The 21,230-nt window shown below is 53.1% G+C and overlaps 1 protein-coding gene across 1 annotated transcript; it reads right to left on the reverse strand.

Annotated features, from left to right (window-relative positions):
* Positions 1-1,055: 1,055 nt before the first annotated feature.
* Positions 1,056-20,263, reverse strand: Ttll12 (tubulin tyrosine ligase like 12). Its single transcript, XM_032918752.1, has 14 exons — positions 20,060-20,263; positions 16,587-16,756; positions 14,389-14,587; positions 13,114-13,273; positions 12,891-13,024; positions 10,412-10,488; positions 8,059-8,175; positions 7,753-7,947; positions 7,360-7,471; positions 6,136-6,287; positions 5,719-5,800; positions 4,084-4,152; positions 3,094-3,232; positions 1,056-2,397 (listed from the first exon to the last, which is right to left on the reverse strand). Exons 1-14 carry the CDS (start codon positions 20,219-20,221, stop codon positions 2,246-2,248), a joined length of 1,920 nt encoding a protein of 639 aa, XP_032774643.1. The 5' UTR covers positions 20,222-20,263; the 3' UTR covers positions 1,056-2,245.
* Between the last annotated feature and the right edge of the window lie 967 nt (positions 20,264-21,230).

Below are 21,230 nucleotides of genomic sequence, written 5' to 3' on the forward strand. Positions count from 1 at the left end.
CAATTCCCCAGTGTTCTGCTGAAACGGGGTCATTTGCCACCCACAGATGTGCTTCCCTTGCTCACCACTGGAGGCGCCCTCTCTTCTAAGCTGTCATCTTCAGTGAGAAGGGCACTTTCCCTTCTGGTTTAGACTGGTCGGTCTCTGGTTTGTGCTCATTCCCACAGCACAGGCCTCAAGCTTTTACACTGATGTACCCAGCCAAGTGGCTAGAGGAGTTGGGTGGCCAACTGTCAGCATGGGAGCCATGTTGATTTAGCATTAGAAGGAGCAGTCAAACACTTCAGTTTGTGGTCAGCCTCTGACATCTCCTTGGTGGCCAAGCAAGGGTCTGCAGATCTCAGTCTTATTCCCTTCTCAGAAGCATTGTTTGGCTACCTAGGCTCTCCAGCCAACTGCCCATGCCCACCTTGGGCTTTGATGACCCCTTCAAGTGATCAGGGTGTGGATGACCAGGGCCTGTCAGTGAAATAACACTGTCTCTACAACTGGCTGATGGCCAAGCCTGATGCTGGGCTAGCTGGAGCATGTGAGTACCTGGCTTCTTTAGAAAACTTTTAAAATATATTTGGTATACACATGGAGGTCAGAGGACAACCTGTGGGAGCAACCTGTTTTCTCCCTGTAATTCCCAGGGAGGTCCTCAGGCTTGGCAGCAGGCAGTTTTACTTGATGAGCCATCTTGCTGGTTCTGTCAGCTTCCAGCCTCTCTTAACCACCTCATGAGCTGTGGCCTCTTCCCACTCCAGAACAAGCAGACAACACAGAGAATACTATTTCTCAAGGCCACCATGTGGGGCCAAGCCTCAGATCCTGTGACCCCCAAACCCCCTTGGGTTGGTGGTATAGACAGGACGGGTCAGAGTTCTTCAGCTTGGAATGGGGCTCCCACTAGGAAGCCAAACTGGCTTAGAGAGCTCGGGGATCTGGCTTTTCCCTCTCATTTCTCAAAGCACACATGGTAACATGTTGGGTCTGCCTGTAACTGTGGGGGAACACGGCTTCCATGCCAACCCAGGCCTGTGCCTCTAGGGCCCCAGAGAGAAAAGGCTGGGTAAAAAGAAGGCGTATTTTATTGCAGTATAAAAGGCGGAGACCAGCAGCTTTCCAGGAGCAGGACCAGCAAGTTTCTACCCTGCCCCTGACGGTGGTTGGACCCAACATGGATGGGCCGGCTCTCTAATAGATGGCCTACACGCCCAGAGATGAGCAGGAGGAACCATGTCCAGTTATGCTGAGAGGTCACTTTTACCTTCACAAGTACAACGGCCCCCACAGTGCCCCACTGGAGCAGTCGGAGAGTCTGGAAGCAGCTCCCGCCCACTATAACCACACCCACTCCCTAGGGGGCCGGATCCAGGCACCCAGCAGTTCCAGAAACAATAGTGGCTGACTTCAAAATTCTAGAAACAAAATTAGGAGCTGGATATTACATTGTCTTTCTGTAGGTTAAAAGAAAAACACCCCGAAGCCTCAACATTTTGACTCTGAAACTTGGCAAGAGGCAGCCTGATTCCCACATCAAGGTCTCCTCAGAGTTATCTTAGCAGCTCTGACATTTTCAGTCACCCCTGCCTGGACTCTGCCATGAAACATCACAACCCTAGAGCACCCTAGCACCCTGTCTATCACAGGAGCACAGTGGGACTCGGTGAGGCATCAGCACACAGAGAGCACAGGGCTCTGGACAGCCCAGCTTCCCAGAAGGCAAACACCAAGGGCAGGCATGGCTGGGAAGTCTGCTGGTGAAGGCTCTGGTGGAGGAGCCAAGGCATAAGGCTGGGTTGGCAAATGTTTGTTTCCCCTGGGCTGTTCTGGGGCCTTGGGTGTAACACAGGGTTCCTGTACCCTGCTTACAGCAGCCACGGCACAGGAGGGCAGAGGTTCTGAGAGAGCACTCCCAGGCCCTGGTGGATATGGGGTTCCCAAAGACTTCCCCGTGGAACCCTGTTTCTGCAGGACACCTCTTTGTCTGCGAACTCTCTGGATGCCAGAAGAGCTGAGCTGCAGACTCGTCAGAGAAGAGAGGGTGTTAAGAGGTATGGAGAGTGCCAGGGCAGAGCCCAGCCCTTGGGACACCACTCCCTGTCCAGCTCTGCCACACATGGACCTGACATCCCACATACGAAGCAGGAACACGGCTCAGGAAGTGGGGAAGGGAGGGAAGGAGATGGCTGGGGCTGCAGAGGCAGTTCCATGAGCAGAGGCTGGAACCAGCTACGAGCACGGGCAGAACTCTGGGCACCTAGATGATGCGGGTGACATGGCAGTCGTCGGTCTCGTCCAGAAACAAGGTGCTGAAGACATCGTTGAAGAACGAGGGGTGGTACTTGCAGGCTCGCTCGCAGTCAGGGTTGAAGTTCACCTCCAGGATCTGGGGCTGCATCACCCGCTTTCCTGGTGGCGAAACAGAGGTGGGGAGGCTGTATGGTCGCAAGGCCCGGGTACACATCTGTCTTGGGAGGACAGGCTGAGGCTGTGATGGGTACAGACTTAGGCCCCAATTCCCAGTGTGGGTGCACAGGGTGTGATCCAGAACTTTCCTTGCTTGAGACCTGTTCCTCAAAGAAAGGCTGAAGCTCTACCCCTAACCCTAGGGTTACAAGGACACATTGCTCCAGGTTTCGACGGCCAGTTTGGTCAGAGGGAGTGGCATGCAGGGCTGGCAGGGTGGCTCCAGCTCTCCGGTCCCGTGAGCTCTCATGGCCCCAGTCAGTGCCTTTCCCCCTGAAGTGATGCAGGTGTTTCCCTAATAGACCAGGCCAGGATTCCCGACCTGGACCACCTGGCTAATTATCCAGTGGAATGACAGCCACGGGCTAGAGAGATGGTTCAGTAGTTAAGAGCACTTGCTGTCTTTGCAGAGGACCTGGATTGAGTTCCTAGAATCCACAAGGTGGCTCACAACCATTCTTAACTCCAGTTCTAGGAGGTCCTGTGTCCTGCATGAACACGCACACAGAACTCTCAAATGCATAAAACAACCAAACCAAACCAAACCAAAAACCCTACCACAGCTAGGGCTGTTCCAGGTGCTGCTGGTCTGGGCATGGGTGGAGCGGTGGAAGGTTCTGGTGTGGAGAGTCCCCTTACCATCTGGATGGCTGTCCCACTTGAGCATGAGGTCAACAGCATATATGGCCCGAGATGAGGGGTAGTCACAGAGACCCATGGGTGGTGGCTTGGCACATGCCACTTCAAACAGCTCCGTGAAGGCCTTGAAGATCTCAGCCTAGGGACAAGCAATGCTCTGTTACATGGTGTTCTCGACCCTGACTTTGGGACTAACGAGGCCCACTATCCTTGTCTGAACCCTGTCCTGAAGATGGACATCCCTACAACCTTTGTCTCTAGGCGTGGCCGATGGCCATGTCATCCTGTCCCCACACTCCAGGAGTCCATTTCTGCTTTGTATTAGGGATGTCACTGAGCAGGACTCCAACAAATCTGCCAATTTTCTGTCCTAAGACCAGCCCCCCGCCCCCACAGCCCCATGAGCTTGGATTCCTGGAGCTGTTGGAGCCTTTTGCTCTTAGGCAACCTCACAGCTAAGATGAATTCCTTCCCTTATGTTGGTATCAGGAACCAGCTTTATGGTTGCTTACAGATCACCTCTGAAGAACCCATAGGTGACAGGGACCCGCGCATCTGTTGCCATGGCAATGGCCATACATTCCCAGCATCCATTTGGTTTACCTCCCACCTTTACCTGTGAGTGGTTACATCACAGCCTAAATAAAAGGAGACCCTTCCTGACCTTCCCCCCTCCTTCTTCCCCTTCTCTCTCTCTTCCCGCTTGGTCTCTGTTACCCTTTTGTCCCCTTCCCCCACAATAAACCTCTCTCATGTGGTACTGCATTGGCCTGGTGTGGTCTGTCCAGACGTGAGCTGCGATTCTTTCACAACACCTTCCTCTTAGGAGTATTGTAAAGAGCCCACAGAACTGACACACAGGCCCAGAGTGCCTGGGAGGGTGGTCTTAGTCTAGCCATCTCTACCTGTCTCAGTGGGAAGACGACTCCTCTGTCTGTAAAGGAAGGGTGTGGCTTCCAAAGCCCCAACCTGGCAGAGCCCAAGACTCACCTGGACACCACTCCAAGGAAACTCTGGGTTCTGCTTCTCAAACTGGGGGATGAACTCATTATAGTGCACCTGCAGTAGATGAGAGTCAGTTACCAGGACAACGGCTGCCTTTTAGGGTTCAGTCCTGACATTCATCCCATAGCACAGGACTGGGTCCAGCTCTGGTCCTCAGGGTACTCAGGGGGACAGGAGACCATGTTAGGCTCTAGGCAGGCAGACTTGCTACTCTGAGCCTCAGTTTCCCCTTCTACAAAAAGAGTAGTGGTCCACTGACCTTGCTGGGCTGCTGCAAGGCTCAAGCTGGGAACTAAAGATCCAGGACTCAGGAGGCTATGGGGCATGGCCATCATGACCAGCTCAGCACAGCCCACTGGCAGCAGAGCTCAGACCCACTCTGCAGGACCCCGGACAAGGACCCCGGACAAGGACCCCAGGACCGAGATTTTACCGAAGAAACATCTGAATAAGAAAGCTGAGATTTTTCCCAGAGAATGATAAGCCAGCATGGGCCTATAGAGGTCCCATGGGACACGAGTACGTGTCCCATTGTCCCATGGGACAGGAGTGCATGCCCCATGGGACACCAGTTACTGCACAAAGGGGCTTCTCAGGTAACACAATCACCCAGCAGAGGAAAAAGAGCTCAGTGTCCTTGGGCTGGCTTCCAACAATGCCAGGGGCCTTGATGGGTAATCTGGGTCCTGGCTTTCAATCCAATCAAAGGTAAGAGGGACAAGAAGCAACAGGGTCACTTTGCCCCATGGGGAATCTTAGTCAGCACAGCCACTCTGCTGTGGCAGTTCTTTTCTTACGAACCTACTTAGAGGGGTTGGGGATTTAGCTCAGTGGTAGAGCACTTGCCTAGCAAGCGCAAGGCCCTGGGTTCGGTCCTTAGCTCCAGAAAAACAAACAAACAAACAAACAAACCACCCCCAAAACAACAACAAAAACAAAACCAAACCTACTTAGAAGATGCTTGGGCACGGCACAGAGAGGCACCTTAGAGGTCCACCAGCCTCTGCACTCAGTATGCATGTGTGAGGCTGAGGCAGGAGAGCTGAGAGTTCAAAGCCAGCCTGGGTCAAATGAGCCCATATCTCAAAAATGCCAAAACAAACAAACCAAACCAAACAAAAAAGCAACAACAACAACAACAACAACAACAAAAAAATCTGAAAATAAATTAAAAAAGAACTAGGGTGTGCCCACAGAGGGAAAAGCACACATTTTGGGAAGGGAGGAGAGTAGGAGAGGACAGCATGGGCTTTCCTGGTCTCCTGTCAGACAGGGTCGGTGTTAGGCACCAATACTCCTTAGTTGGGATAGCGGACTTTGATGAACATATGTGATGGTCTAGCTGCCCTTTCCAACCTATACCCAGAGTTGGGACCTGGTGGTTGCACACTACTGTCCCAGAGGCACTGCTGGCCTTATGTCTGCTGTGCTGCCTTTAGCCCTGGCATGCAGATAGCATTGCTACCTCACTGTACCTGCGGTGTGGCAGTGGCCCCTACAGAGACCAGGGAACCCAGTTTCTCCATCGTCAACACTGGGTGCTCTTTAGCACCGTGGGAAGGACTTCCTGACTATGATAGCCAGATCCTAGACTCGCTCTTGGGCCCCACCAGGCCCTACCTGCTTCAGCACCACATCCGGGTCATAGTTCATGACGGTGAAATGCTTCTCATAGTCGTCTAGGTCATTGAGGGCGAAGGGCCTGAGAGACAAGAGGACAGACAAAGCATGGGTTCCCAAGCGCTATGGAGAGCAGGCACACATTGCTGGGGTTGGGGTACACTACTCCCCTTGTCTGTGGACTGGGACAGCCCCTCAGCCTGGGTTGGAGTCAAGACAAGCGATGTGCTGTGGAGATGCTCTGTAAACCACAGTACGTCATTATGATTCTGTGTTGATATCCAGGAGTGTCACATTTGCTACAGCAATGATGTCATGGGTGATGCCCAGAGCAGGCACCCTGGCCCCACAGTGAAGGAAGGGTTCCTCTGTCCAGCCCTTCCCTGCCCAGCCCTCGGCCTCCACTGACCCACCTACCGATTGGAGAAGCGTAGCCAGAACACATCATACACAAACAACCTCAGCGGCCTCACTGAGCGCAGCAGCACAATGTAGCGGATGTCAAACTTGACGTTCCCCACGTCTTCTCGGAAGAACAAGACGGGACTTTCAATGTATTTTGACACAACCTGGAGGACAGACGGGGACTCGCCAGTAGCTCCCAGCTCACCCAGGGCAGGACAGAGCACCTGGGAGCTCCTATACACCCATGATGGGTTCACCTGGGTCCATAAAAGGACTCCAAGTGCAATGCCATCTCTGCCAGCTATGGCTGCTCCCTCCTCCTCCTGCACTTTCAAACTCTAGCGACGGCAGGGCAGAGGCCGTATGGTCACCCTGATTTTGTACTTTAAAAAGCTTATTTATGTGTAAGAGTGCTTGTCCGCGTTTATGAATGCATACCACATGCACTCAGAGGCCACAAGACAGCGTTAGATACCCTCAATTGGTGTTACAGATGGCTGTGAGCTGCTATGAGGATGCTGAGAACAGAACCTGGATCCTCTGCAGGAATACCAAGGGTTCTTAACACTGATCCATCGCTCCAATCCCTACCCTTTTTAATTAAAGAAAAAAAAAATCAGCATTAGTGTATGCACACGTGTGTAAGCCAGAGCCAACCTCGAGTGCCATTCCTTAGGTGTCATCCATATATTTATTTTAGAGCCAGGGTCTCCCATTGGCCTGGAGTGTGACAAGCAGGCTAGACTGGCCATGCTTGGCTCTCCCTACCCCCTGCCCCTTACCCCCTTTACATGGGTTCAGGAACTGAACTCCAGTTCTCATGCACGCAAAACAAGCACTTTCTTTACCCACTGAGATATTGACCGAGCCCTAGTTATCAGGTTTTAAAAAGAGGGATTCTCAGTAATAATCCCACCCACTCCCACCTGCTGTCTCAAGTCCCCACAATGACTGGCAGCCCTCAAAGTTCATTTCCTCCCAGCTTGTGCCATGAACGTGTCCCTCCGCTGTAGCCATGGCTGAGGACCGTGTGTCCTGACACAGCTCCTCCAAACAGCCACGGGAAGTCCCATCTCTATAGGATCATTTCCACAGATCTGGGGGCTCCGTGGGTGGTGAGCCATGTGCTACAGTGGCATGATTTATCCCCGCAGGTTGAGTGACCCCAACTCCCAGCTGACTCTCTTCGCTGTGCCTGTATCTGGAGCGCCTGGGTTGGGGGAGCTGCGTGCCTACCTTGGGGGTGCTCTCTCGGTGTCGGATGATGCTGTGGAGATTGTTGGTGACGTGAGTGTCCAGGCTGCGGGCCAGGTTCCAAGGCTTGCAGATCCAGTGGTTGTCTTCACCCCTAAGGGAAGACAGTTGAGCCATGCCTGCCTTTCAGACAACGTGTCCTGCGGACCTAGAGGTAAACTGGGTAGCCAGTGTCACTTAGGAAGCCCAATGTCATACTGGGTTAGGAATGTAATGGAAACTAAGGAATGCTACAGGGTGGAAGCTGCCCCCTCCCCCGAAGCGACAAGAGAAGCTAGTAGGTGTCCAGCTAAGGGATTAGGATGGGAACGGAGCTGCAGCTTTACAATGGAATAGCAGTATCTGCTCGCCCTGCCTGGCGTCTAGGGGACTTACCGCCTCTCTCGGTGCTGGAAATAGCTGACGAACTGGGGCAGCTCGGTGCGCAGGTTGAAGGTTCGGGGTAGCCAGGGGGGACCCTCAGGACCTCCAGCCCGGCGAGCGATGGAGGCCAGACAGTCCTTAACAGTCAGCAGGTTCTCACAGGGGAACTGGTTGAGTAGTACCTGTGGGCTCTCTTGGCTGAGTTTCCTACGGGTGAACACAGGTATGGCCAACAGAGAGGTCAGCTTAGTATCCTGGGGAGCACGGCAGCCATGATAGGCACAGGTATGGGGCGCGGGGAGGCTGCAAGGTACGTACGTGTAGTCCTTGAAGTGCGAGAAATGGAAGTAGACGTCGGCGTCAGCCTCGCTGTCAGTGAAGGTGAAGCGAGGGTGCGTGAGGTGGCTGAGCACCTGTTGCACATCGCAGTGGACTCTGTGGAGAGAGCTGAGTGAGCAGTGGCCCCTGGTGTTGGCCGTCTGCGTCTAAACCCATCTCCTCTGCCCAGCTGTGGGAAGACACTCATCCCCTGGTTCCCCACAGAAGGTGGGACCACAGAGCTTGCCTCTCATCTGCCATCAGGTTGACAGGATGGCTTAGATGTTCAGTAGATGAAAACAGATGGCTAGGGGTCAGGCAAGCATAGGGAGAGCTTAGCATCTGGGACTCCGCTTGGTATGGGCTATACACACTCCACTCTGAACAACAATGAGGCAGATTTCTCCTCCCTGTAATAACACCAAACTCGAACAGTTTCTATTCAAAACTACATCCTGGGGGAGTGTCGATCTGGCTGGAATTGGCGTAGGGTAGAAGGGCAATAAGCCACACCTGTCCTCAAGTGAACCTTTAGGGGAGAATCTTTTCTTTATTTACCAGCTCATGCCCATGCATAATTGGCAACAGATCTGATCAAGGTCAGACGCATTATGGGGATAGACATGCACAGTGAGTAAAGGGCTAAAAACTCTAAGCCTCTTAGTCAAAGTGGAGAAGCCAGGTGTAGCAGTGCTCACCTTTAATCCCAGCACGAGGGAGGCAGGGACGGAGGCAGAGGCAGGGGCAGGGGCAGGTCTATCTCCTACATAAGGCCAGCCTGGTCTATAGAGCAAGTTTCAGAACAGCCAGGACTACACAGAGAAACCCTGTCTCAAACAACAACAACATCACCAACAAGAACCCCCCAAGTTATACCCCTAGGGACTAATTTTCTCTTGAACCCCATACAAGGAAACCCCAGACAGTAAGTAGGACATGAGTCTGTGGGGCTCTAGCAGTCTTCACAGCGTGTTCCTTTCTGATCTCTACTACTTCTGTTTTCAATAAAAGTTTCCTTGCTGCTCTATAATCTGTGTGAGTTTTCTTATATTCCTTTGTGTATGTGTGCGTGTGTAGTGTGTGCACCCACATGTGCAAGTGTGTGCACAGAGGTCAGAGGTAGGTAGCTGGTTCTCTCCCTCCATCATGTGGGCCCTAGGGATTGAATTTAGGTTGCCAGGCATGGCGGCAGGTACCTTTACTGGCCAAGTCATCTCGCTGGCCCTTTTATTTCACTCTTCAGTAAGAGGCTAGAATCCTGGAAACACCTCCAGTGCTGCCATCAGGCCGACAGCAGCAACCTCCCAGTCCTGTTTGCTCTCAGTCTGTGAGTCCCTCAGAGTGCTCTCCTGAATCTGCAGGGCTGTGACCCGGGGCAGGTCTTAGGTCATACTTCGAAGCCAGGGCAGAAGTGAGGACAGGACCTAGAGATGGCTGCATTTCTGAGGTTACTAAGTGTAAAGCAAAGAGGACACATGGCATGAGGTAGGAGGCAGCTTGGGAGGACGCTGCTGTAGGGGCTCAAACTGAGGCCTAGCCTGCTGGGATGGGACTAGCACTGGCTGTTAACCTGTCTGAGTCTAGAGTATGAACCATGGCTGCAACCAGGACTTACTGGGCCCCATCTAGTCCACTCCAGAGGGAATAGAGGTGTGTGGGGGAGTGGGGTTTGCAGCCAGATCTTGTCTCAGGACATACCCTTTGCTTGGCTAGGGCTCCGGCTGTAGGAAAGAGGACCAAGTAGAGAGAGGCTGACCCAGGACCTGGTAGTCTGGATGGAGTGGAGCACATGACCCAATTCTAGCTGTGCCAAGTTTGCGTAATGGGTATCTGGGGGTCTGTAGGGAGGGTTTCTAGAAAGGCAGAGAAGCCCTGCTCAGTACTAGGTAGGCGTGGCTCTGTGCTCAGGCCCCATGGCATGGAGGTAGAGCTGTACCTTTTCCCATCACTGCCTACACCCTCAGACTCCTTGGATTGGCTTCCCTGGCAATATAGGTGTCTTTCTCTTTTATCAAGCTAGGGTCTCGCCCTGTAGTCCAGGATGGCTGAGAACTTGTCAGGGTCTTCCTGCCTCCATCTCTCTCTCATGTTGAGATTACAGGGATGTCACCGAGCCTGGCTGTTTCTAATTTTCCAGGGCAAGTTTAATAGCCACTTCCTCCAGGCAGTCTTGCCTGCTTTCTCACACTCCTCTGTGATTCTAAGTACTCTGGTACCATTGCCACCACGTCTAGATTCCAAGCCCCCAGGACACAGCAACTGACCCAGGGCCCGGAAGGGTCTTGTTCTGGGACCTGGGAATGGCAGTCATAGAAGACAAGTCTCAGTGACAGCAGAGAACAGGGCTATGTACCTGAAGATGTGGCCCTGGGGACGTGCCACCGGGCTAATGGTGAGCGGCAGTTTCTCCTTGTTTTCCTCCAAAATGGCCTAGAATTGGACAGAGGCAGAAACAGACCTCAATGAAGGAAGTGAACGACCATGAACTTCTCCTGCCCTGTGTGACAGGCCCCATCCTTCAAATCCTTGTCTCTCTCAGTGGCAGCCCAGGGCTACCTGACCTCAGGGTGCTGGACTCCGGCCCCTCGGATCCCCAAGAATCCAGGCTGGGCAAAGAACACATTGTTCTTATTCTTCACGCTGCCTTCTAGACTCAGGTGGCAAGAGGTGCCAAACCTGTGCTGGGAGGAGCTGGGAGGAGCTGGGAGGAGCTGGGAGGAGCTGGGAGGAGCTGGGAGGAGCTGGGAGGAGCTGGGAGGAGCTGGGAGGAGCTGGGAGGAACTGGGAGGAGCTTGGAGGAACTGGGAGGAACTGGGAGGAGTCGCTCGGGTCTGAGATGAGTACCCGAGGGCTGTTCCTGGCCTAAGCTGGCTAACAGTTTAAAACATGTCCACAGACTCTGACACTCCCTTGAACTACAGAATGTAGTTCATCCCAGGACCCGAGGAGCTACTTCTAAATGAGCAGCAGAGAGGAAGCGAGAGATCTGTGCCCAGATCACAGGCTCAACTCCCTCTGGCTTGCTGCTGGATCACTCGCTCAAATAACAGGCAGCTGCCATGCCTCAGACACTCAGAAGCCCACAGAGAGGCACCTGTGTGGAGACGCTGAGACCTCTCCAATAGCCAGCTTGACTCACAGAGCCTGAGTGCTGCAAACGCCTCAGCTTCGGCCACTTGCTGAGCACTGTCTCTATTCCTGTCCCCCAGAAACTGTGGGAGGCAAGAAATATTCACTGTCCTAAGCTGCTGGAGCAATTTGTCACCAACACAGGTCGCCCCCAGGCCAGATTACAGCCCGGACCCATGGTCCTGGGCCAACAGGTCTCAGGTGAGGGTTGTCTGGTCTCCTGCCTTGTTTTCCTTCCTGCAGTGACTTCCCGTGGAGACATAGGTGGAGGTCAGTAGAACCTTCCCTAGTCATTCCTCAAACCTCAATTCCTCAAGCCTCAAGCACCCAATTCCTCGTTCACCAAACATGACTAGGTATGGGCACTCAGGAGGTTGGGAGGCAAACCCTGAACTCCCGGTACGAGGTGCAGCATCTTCAGTCTTTCTGGATCCGACAAGGTCCACAAAACCACGACTGCCGTCTGCCCTGCCCAATCAGCAACTTACAGAGCTTCCCCTACCACCCAAGTTAAGTCGCTTAATCCGTCTACAACCTTCTACAACTAAGTGGTCATCAGAGGCCTGAATGTCAGGGCAGACTCAAACATAGCAGGGTGAGGTTTCAGCCTCTGCGGGTCGCTGTTGACCCTGGGTTTTGGACTCTACTTCTTTACACCCCAGTTTGTTTACCATCGACACATCTGTGGTGTGCCAGGCACAGGCTCCTGTGTGTACAGAGTTGAGGACAAGGGAAGAGGCCCTTTCCTGCAGGGGCCTGTTTTCATCCCCTCCCCTAAAGGCTTATTTTTATATGTGTTGAGTGTTTACCGGCATGCGCATTTGTACACATGTGTGCAGTGCCTGTGGAGGCCAGAGAGGGTGTTGGATACCACGAACTGAGTTACTGATGGCTGTGAACCACCTGACCTGGGTGCCGGGAACTGAACACAGATCTTGTGTGGCTGCAGCCACTGCGCAGTACCACTAAGTAGTCTCTATAGATGTTAGGGCTTTGCTCCTGATTGGTATCGGGCCTCTGTGTGAATATGTCATAGCCAGGCACTTCTGAATGAACCTGCCGGGTCCCAGTGACAGCAAGGACTCCCTGAAGGCCTGCTGTGGTGTACAATGTACAATACAGTCAGCCCTCGAAGCCTCAGGAGGCTACTATTTCAGAGTCAACTGACAGTAGGTCAAAAGTATTTTGGGAGAAAAAGTCCTCTGTAGGGAATGTGTGCTTGTCATTGTCCCCAAACCACATGACTGTCAACAGCACACCTCTACTCTACTGAGAACTATCTAGGGAAGACAAGGGATATTGAGGCAGTGCTGATAGTTTTACGTGAGAAACCTGAGTACCCACAGATTTTAGTATCCGTACGGTCTTGCAACCCATCCCCATGGACACCACAGAACAATTAGTGTCTTCTTGTCCCCTTTGAGGAAGCACCATGAGAAGAGGAGAGGCAAAGTAGTGCATGGAGTCAGATCTGGCTGCACAGACCTCCCTCCCCTTCCCAAACCCAGGCCACCTGGGATCTACACAGGACAGACAGCCTCACTGTGTGGCTACAGGAGCTGGTGCACAGTAAGTCTCTTCCATCCCAGAGTAGCTCGTCTGGAGCCTGGAGATTAGCCGACGCTTAACACTTAGTAAACGGATAGAGAACATTCCAAAAACCATCAAACACTAGGCCCAAGGTTGCAGGCACAGGGCCACACCTGGTAGTACTTGGCGGGAGGCTCAGGCGTAGAGGAGCTGAGGTCCAGCATGTCGGCGGGGGCCCAGGGCAGCAGCATGCATTTCCGGATCAGAGGGTCTGCCTCTCCGTAGGCATAGTCCCGGGTCACCTCCTCTGCGCCAAGACACGCATGCCCATCAGTGGGGGTGACGGAAGGCCCTCCCACGGCCCATCCTCTGGGGTATGCAAGGCACCCGACTTACCGCCTGTGTCTAGGTCCCTTAGGGGCCACAGCAGCGTGTATGCCACCTGCTGGGGCATGTAGAAGAAGGGAGCAGTGGCGAAGCTGGGCATGTCTGCGTGCTGGATCCTTGAGCCAAACTCGTCCATGATGTACCACACTGGCACCTTCTCTTCGGCTGTCTGTGGGAGGAATACAGCAATTCTGGGCCACATGTCCACCCACCTGCTGGGTGCACCCAACAACCGCTGTTCACTTCTGAGCTTGGAGGTTCCCCCAATCCTACTAACTGGCCCAGGCCTGTGGAAATAAGGCACTAGGTAATGCCTAATGGCATTAATGGTAATGGCAGGGGGAGGTTCCACATGCAGCACGCTGAGGTAGGGAGGCTCAAGGAGCTAGACCATAAGAACTGAGCCTGGCTTTCCCCAGGCTGGGAGTAGTCAGGGGCTCAAGCCTGAGGGGAAGGAGCCTAGAAGCTTGCCAGGGTGGGTGAAGGCCTGAAAGAACGTCAAAGCAGTCTGCTCTCCTCTCTCAAGGGCAGTGAGAACCACAGAGGGCAACATGTGTGGAAGGGGCAGCTGAGTCACTAGTACCCAGGATTAGAGGTCTGAGGCAGGGCTGTATCCCATGAGTACGAAGGCAGAGTAGGTACCTTGCTCCCCAGCTTTGGTTGGTTGATCCCAGGGACCAAGATAAGGTCTTTTATGTAGCCGTGGCTGGCTTAAAATTAGCTAGAGATTAGGTTGGCCTTGAACTCAGAGATCCAACAGCCTCTTCCTCCTTGAGACGAAAGGGGTGACTTCCATGACTGGGTGTAACCTGATTGTTCTGATTGGTTTTTTAAATTATTATTATTATTTATTATTATTTTGGTTTTTTGAGACAGGGTTTCTCAATAGCCATAGCTGTCCTGGAACTTGCTTTTGTAGACCAGGCTGGCCCTGAACTCAAAGATCCGCCTGTCTGTGTCTCAAATGCTGGGATTAAAGAGGTGTGCCACCACACCAGCTGGTTTTATTGTTGGTAATGTCTCTGTCTCTCTGTCTCTGTCTCTGTCTCTCTCTCTCTTTTTTGGCCAAGACAGAATTTCTCTGTGTAGCCTTAGCTGTCTTGGAACTCACTTCATAGCTTTATAGACCAGGCTGGCCTTGAACTCAGAGGTCCACTGGCCTCTGCCTCAAGTGCTAAGATTAAAAGTATGCACCACCATGCCCAGCTGGTAACATACTTCTGATAAAGGCATGGGGACCAAGTAGGGCTTCTACCAGCACTGGGAGAAAGTGAGTCTACTTACCCCATGGGCCAGCTGATAGGTCTGGTTGAATTTCCACATCTCCTCCAGCACTAGGGCCACAACCTCTGGACTGGGCACTTCGCCATGGAACTCGATGCCCATGAGGTTGGCCATCCGGTGCAGGAGTCCAGGCACCTGCTGCAGCTGTTTGCGTGCATGCTCCACACGGCACGTCCAGGCATGGTCGATGAGGAAGATGCTGCAGGCGCAAGCCGCACATGAGCCACTAAGCCAGTGGCTCTCAACCTTCCTAACTCTGTGACCCTCTCTAAGCTCTAGAGCAGGACAACGGGAGTCCCCACTGCCCAACCCCAGACGCACATGAGCATCACATGGAACAAATGTGGTCGTATTGACTGTCACCATGACGGAAGTGCAAACGCCTGGCTGCAGGTACAGGGTGAAGGCTCCTGCTGCCACTCTGCCACTGCAGATTTAGCAGTGACAGGCATTCAACACAGCAAAGGCTCTATGGATTTAGCACCTATGACACCAACAGGCAAGTGACAGAACTGCAGCACAGCACACACATACATGCATGTGCACCCCAGGACCTAAGAGCATCAAGAACTTCCTATGGGAGAAGCTGAGCCTGTCCTTCTAACCCTGGCCCCAGCAAGCTTTTCTGAATTAGGAGGATCCATACATATTACTGTCCAATGGACAAGGCAGCCCCCTCTCTCCTGAGCACATAGCCCCTATGAAATAAAAGGAGCAGTCAAGTCCCAAGTCATCAGTGGAGGTCAAGTTTAGGGATTTATTACTATGCTCTTACTTTCCTTGTCTGTTTGCATATCCTGAAACAAAGGCAGGTTTATTCCTGCACAACACAGTGCGACACAGAACCACGCCCCAGAGGTGTGCACTTGGGGGTGACCATGAAGTACAACAACACTCACACCCAGGCGGGTGTGAGGTAAAGAGGACTGAGAACTTCCAGGGCCTAGCAAATGTGAAATACTCAGACAAGTCCTTAGGGCAGAGGGGACTGAAAAAGACAGCTGTGCTCTGTGAGGGTCAGAGCTGTCAACCTGACAGAATGGAGTCACCTGGGAGAGGGGCCTCTGGGTATGTCTGTGAGGGACTGTCTCCATTGATTATGTCAACTGATCTGGGAAGACACATCTTGATGGTGGAGGAACCATTCCCTGGTCAGGGGATCCCAGACTTCGTAAAATGCAGAAAACCATCTGAGAACCAACAATGCATTCATTGTTTGCTTTCTAGATTGCAGATATAACAGGAGACTACTTCGAATTCCTGCTATTGGATCCCCTTGTACCCACTCCTATCTGTCACGAAAGACTGCTTCAGGTTCTTGCTGGCAGATCCTCTTATACCCAGGACACCCTTCATGATGGACTGTATCTTACACAGTGAGCCAGAATAAACCTTTCTCCCTTAGCCAACGGTTGGTATATTTTATCACAGGAAAGATTACTAAGACAGGTTCCAATTAGTCTGTGAGTCCATCCCCAGCCACTCCCCAGAGTGCATGGAGCTTAGTGAGGCTCAAGCCCCTGGGGCAGTGTCTGAGTCACCTGTAGGTAAATGTGAGTGCCAGGCAGGGGTGTTGCTGTGCCATCGGTTAGGGTGGCCCCTACAGCTCACTCGGTGTGGTGAAGGGGAAGATAAAAGCTTGGTATCAGGGATGTCATTGAAACTCAATAATTCCATGGTTAAGGCTTCGACAAAGCCGCTGGCAGAAGGATCCACAGGCCTACCCAAGTCCCCGGGAGATGGGAAGTCCTGCGTCTCTGGGTAACACCAGGCCTGCTCTAGGTCTCAGGTCTTCCAGTTCCTGGGAACCTTCCCCAGGACTGAGTCAGCATGGTTCACAGAGAGGGGACAAAGGTCCTCAGCAAAGCCAGCCTCTGTTTGGTCTTGCTGGGTTCAGCAGCCATATCCTTAGCCTACTGACAACCTCATGCATGTTCTTCCTTCCCCGGGTTTGCTTGTCCTGAGCAAAACCAGGAGCTACAGCACCGAGAGATGGTGATCACAACAGTGCAGTCACGGGGGATGTGCTCTTGTGAGGCATCAAACCCAATCCCTGGTCCCGATGAGACTGTCAACAGCACAGGTTAGACACCACCCCAAAGCCTGTGGGGACACCACTGGCCACACATGTCACAGGGAAACAGGGCCCAGGAGAAATCGCTATTTAATAAAAACCGATGTCCAGACCCAGATCCTACCTGTTGGGGTCATCAGCCCGGACGCCGTTCTCATTGGTCACAATGACCTTGTAGCACAGCTCGCCCCCAGGGTTCGGCTGCTTTCTCTGAGCCTCCCTGGCGGCCTCGTCCTCAGCCTCCTCCACCTCCTCCACTTGCATTATCCCAAACATCTCCCCGGCATCGAAAACCTAGGGCCAGAGCGTAGTGGATCAGGGGTGTGGATAGGAAACCCCTCCCCTCAGTCCTTCACCTCCAAGAAGCAAGCCCTATTTACCATACGGCCTCTTAGCAGCACCTAACTGAAGACTGAGGCCCTGTAGGTACATCCTGGGGTTTAATCTATGCCACGGTCTCCTGGGCCAGTACCCACAGGGCACCACATGTTGGCAAAGGCAGAAGGTATTCACGGGAGAATTATGCCTACATGCCCTGCTTTATAAGGGGAATGAGGCCCCAAAGGCAGAAGGTAGCTCAGGATCCTTTTCACTAGAGCTAGTCCAGGACAGCTGATCCCGGGACAGCTGAGGCAGCCCACAGGCACCTTCCCACACTAGTGCAGCAGAAAGTCTGGCCTGAGGGAGCTGAGGCAGCCCTCAGGGCAGACTGGGAACTCAAATTGTGGGCTTGGATCTCCCAGGCCAGGAACAACTGGGAGTCAAGGACAGCCTGAGAAGCAGCAACTCTTTCTCTTCTCCCACGCTCTCTCCTAGTTTTCATCTTTTAGGGACCCCAGGCTTGTCCTGAGCCCGCAAGGTGGGGGGGAGGGCAGGTGGGAGGAACCTCTGGAATCTGAGGTTTGAATCCTGACTTTGCCACATCTTATACAGGTAGGGAAGTCATGACTCAAAAACCCTCTGTGACTTGGTTTCCCCATCTGTACTACAGGAAGGTCTGGGGTTGCTGGGACATTTAACAAACACAAAGTCAGGCATAGAATGGGCCCTGGGCTACGGCAAAGGCTCTCTCTTCCAAGCCAGGCTCCAGTATCACACTTTTTGAGACTCAGTTTCCCCAACTTGTGAAAGCGGCCATCATCCACTCCTGTAGGACATCTGCCCGAATCAGATAAAACAGGACTAAATCGGCAAGTTCTCCCCTCAGACCTCTACCACTCTGGGACAGCTATAAACCCACTACCTACTCAGACACAGACAAGCTTCGTGAGGCCAGAAGAAAGGGGCTCTTCGGGGGTTGGGGGGACTCACAGCTCAGAAAGCTAGATGTGGCTTCTCCAGGAGGGAGCACTCTCTGGGAGGAGAGTGAAACATTCAGGCCTGTATTTCTGGGGTGTGGAGGGAAAAAAACCACAGATGGGAAGAGAAAGAAAAGTATAGAGGAGAGTGACCTGGTGAGAGGCTCATGAGGCAAAGACAAAGTCCTCATGACCAAGCTTGACCTAAGTTTGGTCGCTGAGTTCTCATGGTGGACAACTCCTGAAAGTTGTACTCTGATCGCCACATATGCATACACGCACGCGCACGCATGCGATCATTATATGAAAAAATGTGCGTGGGGAGCAGGGAGGTTACCATCCTCCGGGGTGGAGGCTGGCAGGACAGACAGTAGATAAGGGGAGCCGGTGCTTTGGGGAACACTCTTACTTAGTGCAAAGTCTCAGCCAAGTTCTTTCTTGATCCCCTCAGGGAGGGGAGGCTTGCCCTCATTTAAAACTAAGGGGGCAGAACCCACAACTCAGGAATGGCCAGTCTTCCAAACCCCCAGCCTTTCACCTCAGATCTTCTGGGTGACAAGCAGGCCCAAGCTGAAGCCGGTCTTGGCTTTTCCTCCATTCTGGCCTGGAGGGACGAACCCCAACCTTCCTAGTTGTAAAACCCGAGGGAGGCAACACCAAGAATGGTCCTGTAAGTGGGAGGGGAGGGTGTTTTTAAAAACATGCAGTCTTTTCTGTGGATCAGATCAAGGTAAGGAGCCAGAGCTGACTGCCTGGTGGGGGAGGGTGGCTCTCTGCAGGCAGGAACGCAGTCCTGCTGAGCATTCCCTCTGGGCTGGGTGGCAGGTCTCACTGTGGTGACTCAGCTTTGTCTGGAATGGCTCAGGAGGGCCTGGGGGAGCGGGGGTGGGGAACAATGGCTGTCCCTGGCTAGGCCACAGCAGCCCTAGTGAGAAAGGACAGGACCCTGTTGGAGTGCAGTATCCTGTTATTATCTTCTGCATCCCCTCAGGGAGCCAGGTGCTTGTGTTTTTCCATGCCTGCTTTCCAAATCAGACATGGCTTAGGCGGGGAGTCACCTGACCAAGAGAGGGTACCCCTGAGCGGGATCCCAGGGCATTAATTAAAAAAAAAGCAACCAAAAAACCAGCCCCATGGCATCATGAGTACCCTCTTATCATCACTAATAAATGGGAGTCCAGGTCTACCTCAGCATTGGCCTGGGATCAAGGCAAGACTGCAGAAAGTGGCAGCGAGGAGGGCCAACCACGTGAGAATCCAGTTAGAGGGAGGTGCCACTGACAGATGAGCCTCGATTCATGCCTGATGTGGTAACGTCTGATAATCAGACTGAAGTAGAAAAAGCATTTAATACTCCACCTACCAAACCGGTCACTGCAGCGGTTGTCCTGGGGCTGGCTGGGGGTTGTAGCCTCAGGGCACTGCCCAGGACCGTCAACGTTCCTCGGCATTTACTTTCCCACAGGGCTAGGGATGGAGGTGCTCTCTAACCCCCAGCACTTTCTAGTGAGCTGCAGTACAGCCCTATCTACAGGCTTTAACCAGGAAATATCTGGCCCATACACAGCGTGATCAAAGTGGGTGAGGCTGTCCCACTGCAAGGCACAGGGGACTTCTAGTTCTTGGCTTTTCCTGGTCACCCGCTGCCTTAGTGGGTCTCAGATAGGAGGCGGTGTGCTAAGGGAGGCTTCAGAAAAGATCCTCTGCCCAGTATAACAGCTGCTCTGTCTTCAGCACCCAAACCCAGTTCTTCCGCGGCGGAAGAAGCCGGACACCCCGTGGAGGCCTAGCTCAGGTGAAGATGGAGCCATTCCCTCAACAGATGGGAGATCTTCCAAACCCTCTCTTAGCGTCTTCACCATGTCTCAGGGCTTCCATTCTCCTAGGTCTACAAAGGGAGACCTGCTACTCGCGCCGCGGAAAGCAACTCCACAGAGTTCTACGGACCAAGCAGAGCTGCGCAGAGCGGGCTGAAATGATGCTGGTGTAGCCTGAATCTAACAGGAGCTCCAGCATCTGCCGGAGCCTCAGTTTCCTCATCCGTAAGTGGAGTCGCGAGTTCTACTCCTTACGTCTCAGCCGAGGCGCTGGGATGCCGCGAGCCAAGCGCATGCCAGTCTGCATCCTCAACGGGCCCAGACCCTGCAGGATGGCGACATGGGCACAACTCTCGATACCCTTCTGACTCCCAGGTACACACTGCTCCTGAGCTTATATATAAGTGGCTCCTCTTCCGAGCAGCTGAACTGCACTCCCCACTCGACCGCATAGCCCGCCCGCAACCCGTACCGCCTCATACCTCGTGCTCCAGCTTGTGCAGGAGGCTGCCCCATAGTCGCTCTGGGACGCCTGAGGCGCGTAGCGCGGGTCCGTGTAGCGACACGAACTCGTCCAGCAGCCGCGCGTTCAGCCTCTCGGCGCGGCCCGGGCTGCCAGGCTGCGACCGGGGTTCGCCCTCCATGGTGCTCGGATGCGCACGGCGCCGCCCACAGCGGGATTTAAGCTTACGGTGCGCACGCGCCTGCGTCCTGGGTTGCGAGGCTTCGAGTGTGCGCACGCGCGCTGGGGCGTGTCTTCCCCCATTCATCCCGGGCCTGCCGCGGGGCATTCTGGGAACACTGCTTACTGCGACACAGGTAGTCACACTCGGAGAGATCGTCCAGGGAGCAGGTGGAGGTGAGATGGAGACGGGGCTTGGAAGAGGCAGAAGAGTCCTCCTCCTTGCGCTGGTTACAATTTTGTTTCACTTGAAATATATTTTTAAATTTTAGTTTTAAAAATGTTTATTATTTTTTATTTTATGTGTGTGAGTGCGTATGTAAGTGCGTAGCTCGTGGAGGTTAGAAGGCAGTTCCTTAGAACTGGAATTACACATGTGGTGCTGGGACCCGAACCCGGGTCTTCTGCAAGAGCAGTTAACTACTAAGCCATTTTCCCAGCTTTGTTTTGCTTTATTTTGGGGTGTGTGTGTGTCACAGTGCACTTGTGGAACTCAAAGAACAAAACACTGTAGAGTCTGTTCTCTTTCCACTTTTATGGGGTCTCAGGGCTCAAACCAAGTCATTAAGATTGCATGGCAAATGCTTTACCATTGAGCCATTTCCCAGGGCTCAGTTGTCATCATCATCATCACCACCACCACCACCACCACCACCACCACCATCATCATCATCATCATCATAATCATGCCCTTACCCCATCATCATCATCATCACCATCATCATCATCATCATCATGACACCATCATCACCACCACCACCATCATCATCATCATCATCATAATCATGCCCTTACCCCATCTCATCATCATCATCATCATCATCATCATCATCATCATCAATCATCCTCTTACCCCATCTCATCATCACCACCACCACCATCACATCATCATCATCATCAGCATCAGCATCATCACCACCACCACCATCAGCAGCAGCAGCAGCATCACCATCACCATCAGCAGCCATCAT

This window comes from Rattus rattus, chromosome 1 (assembly GCF_011064425.1).
Source record: "Rattus rattus isolate New Zealand chromosome 1, Rrattus_CSIRO_v1, whole genome shotgun sequence".
Classification (NCBI taxonomy): domain Eukaryota; kingdom Metazoa; phylum Chordata; class Mammalia; order Rodentia; family Muridae; genus Rattus; species Rattus rattus.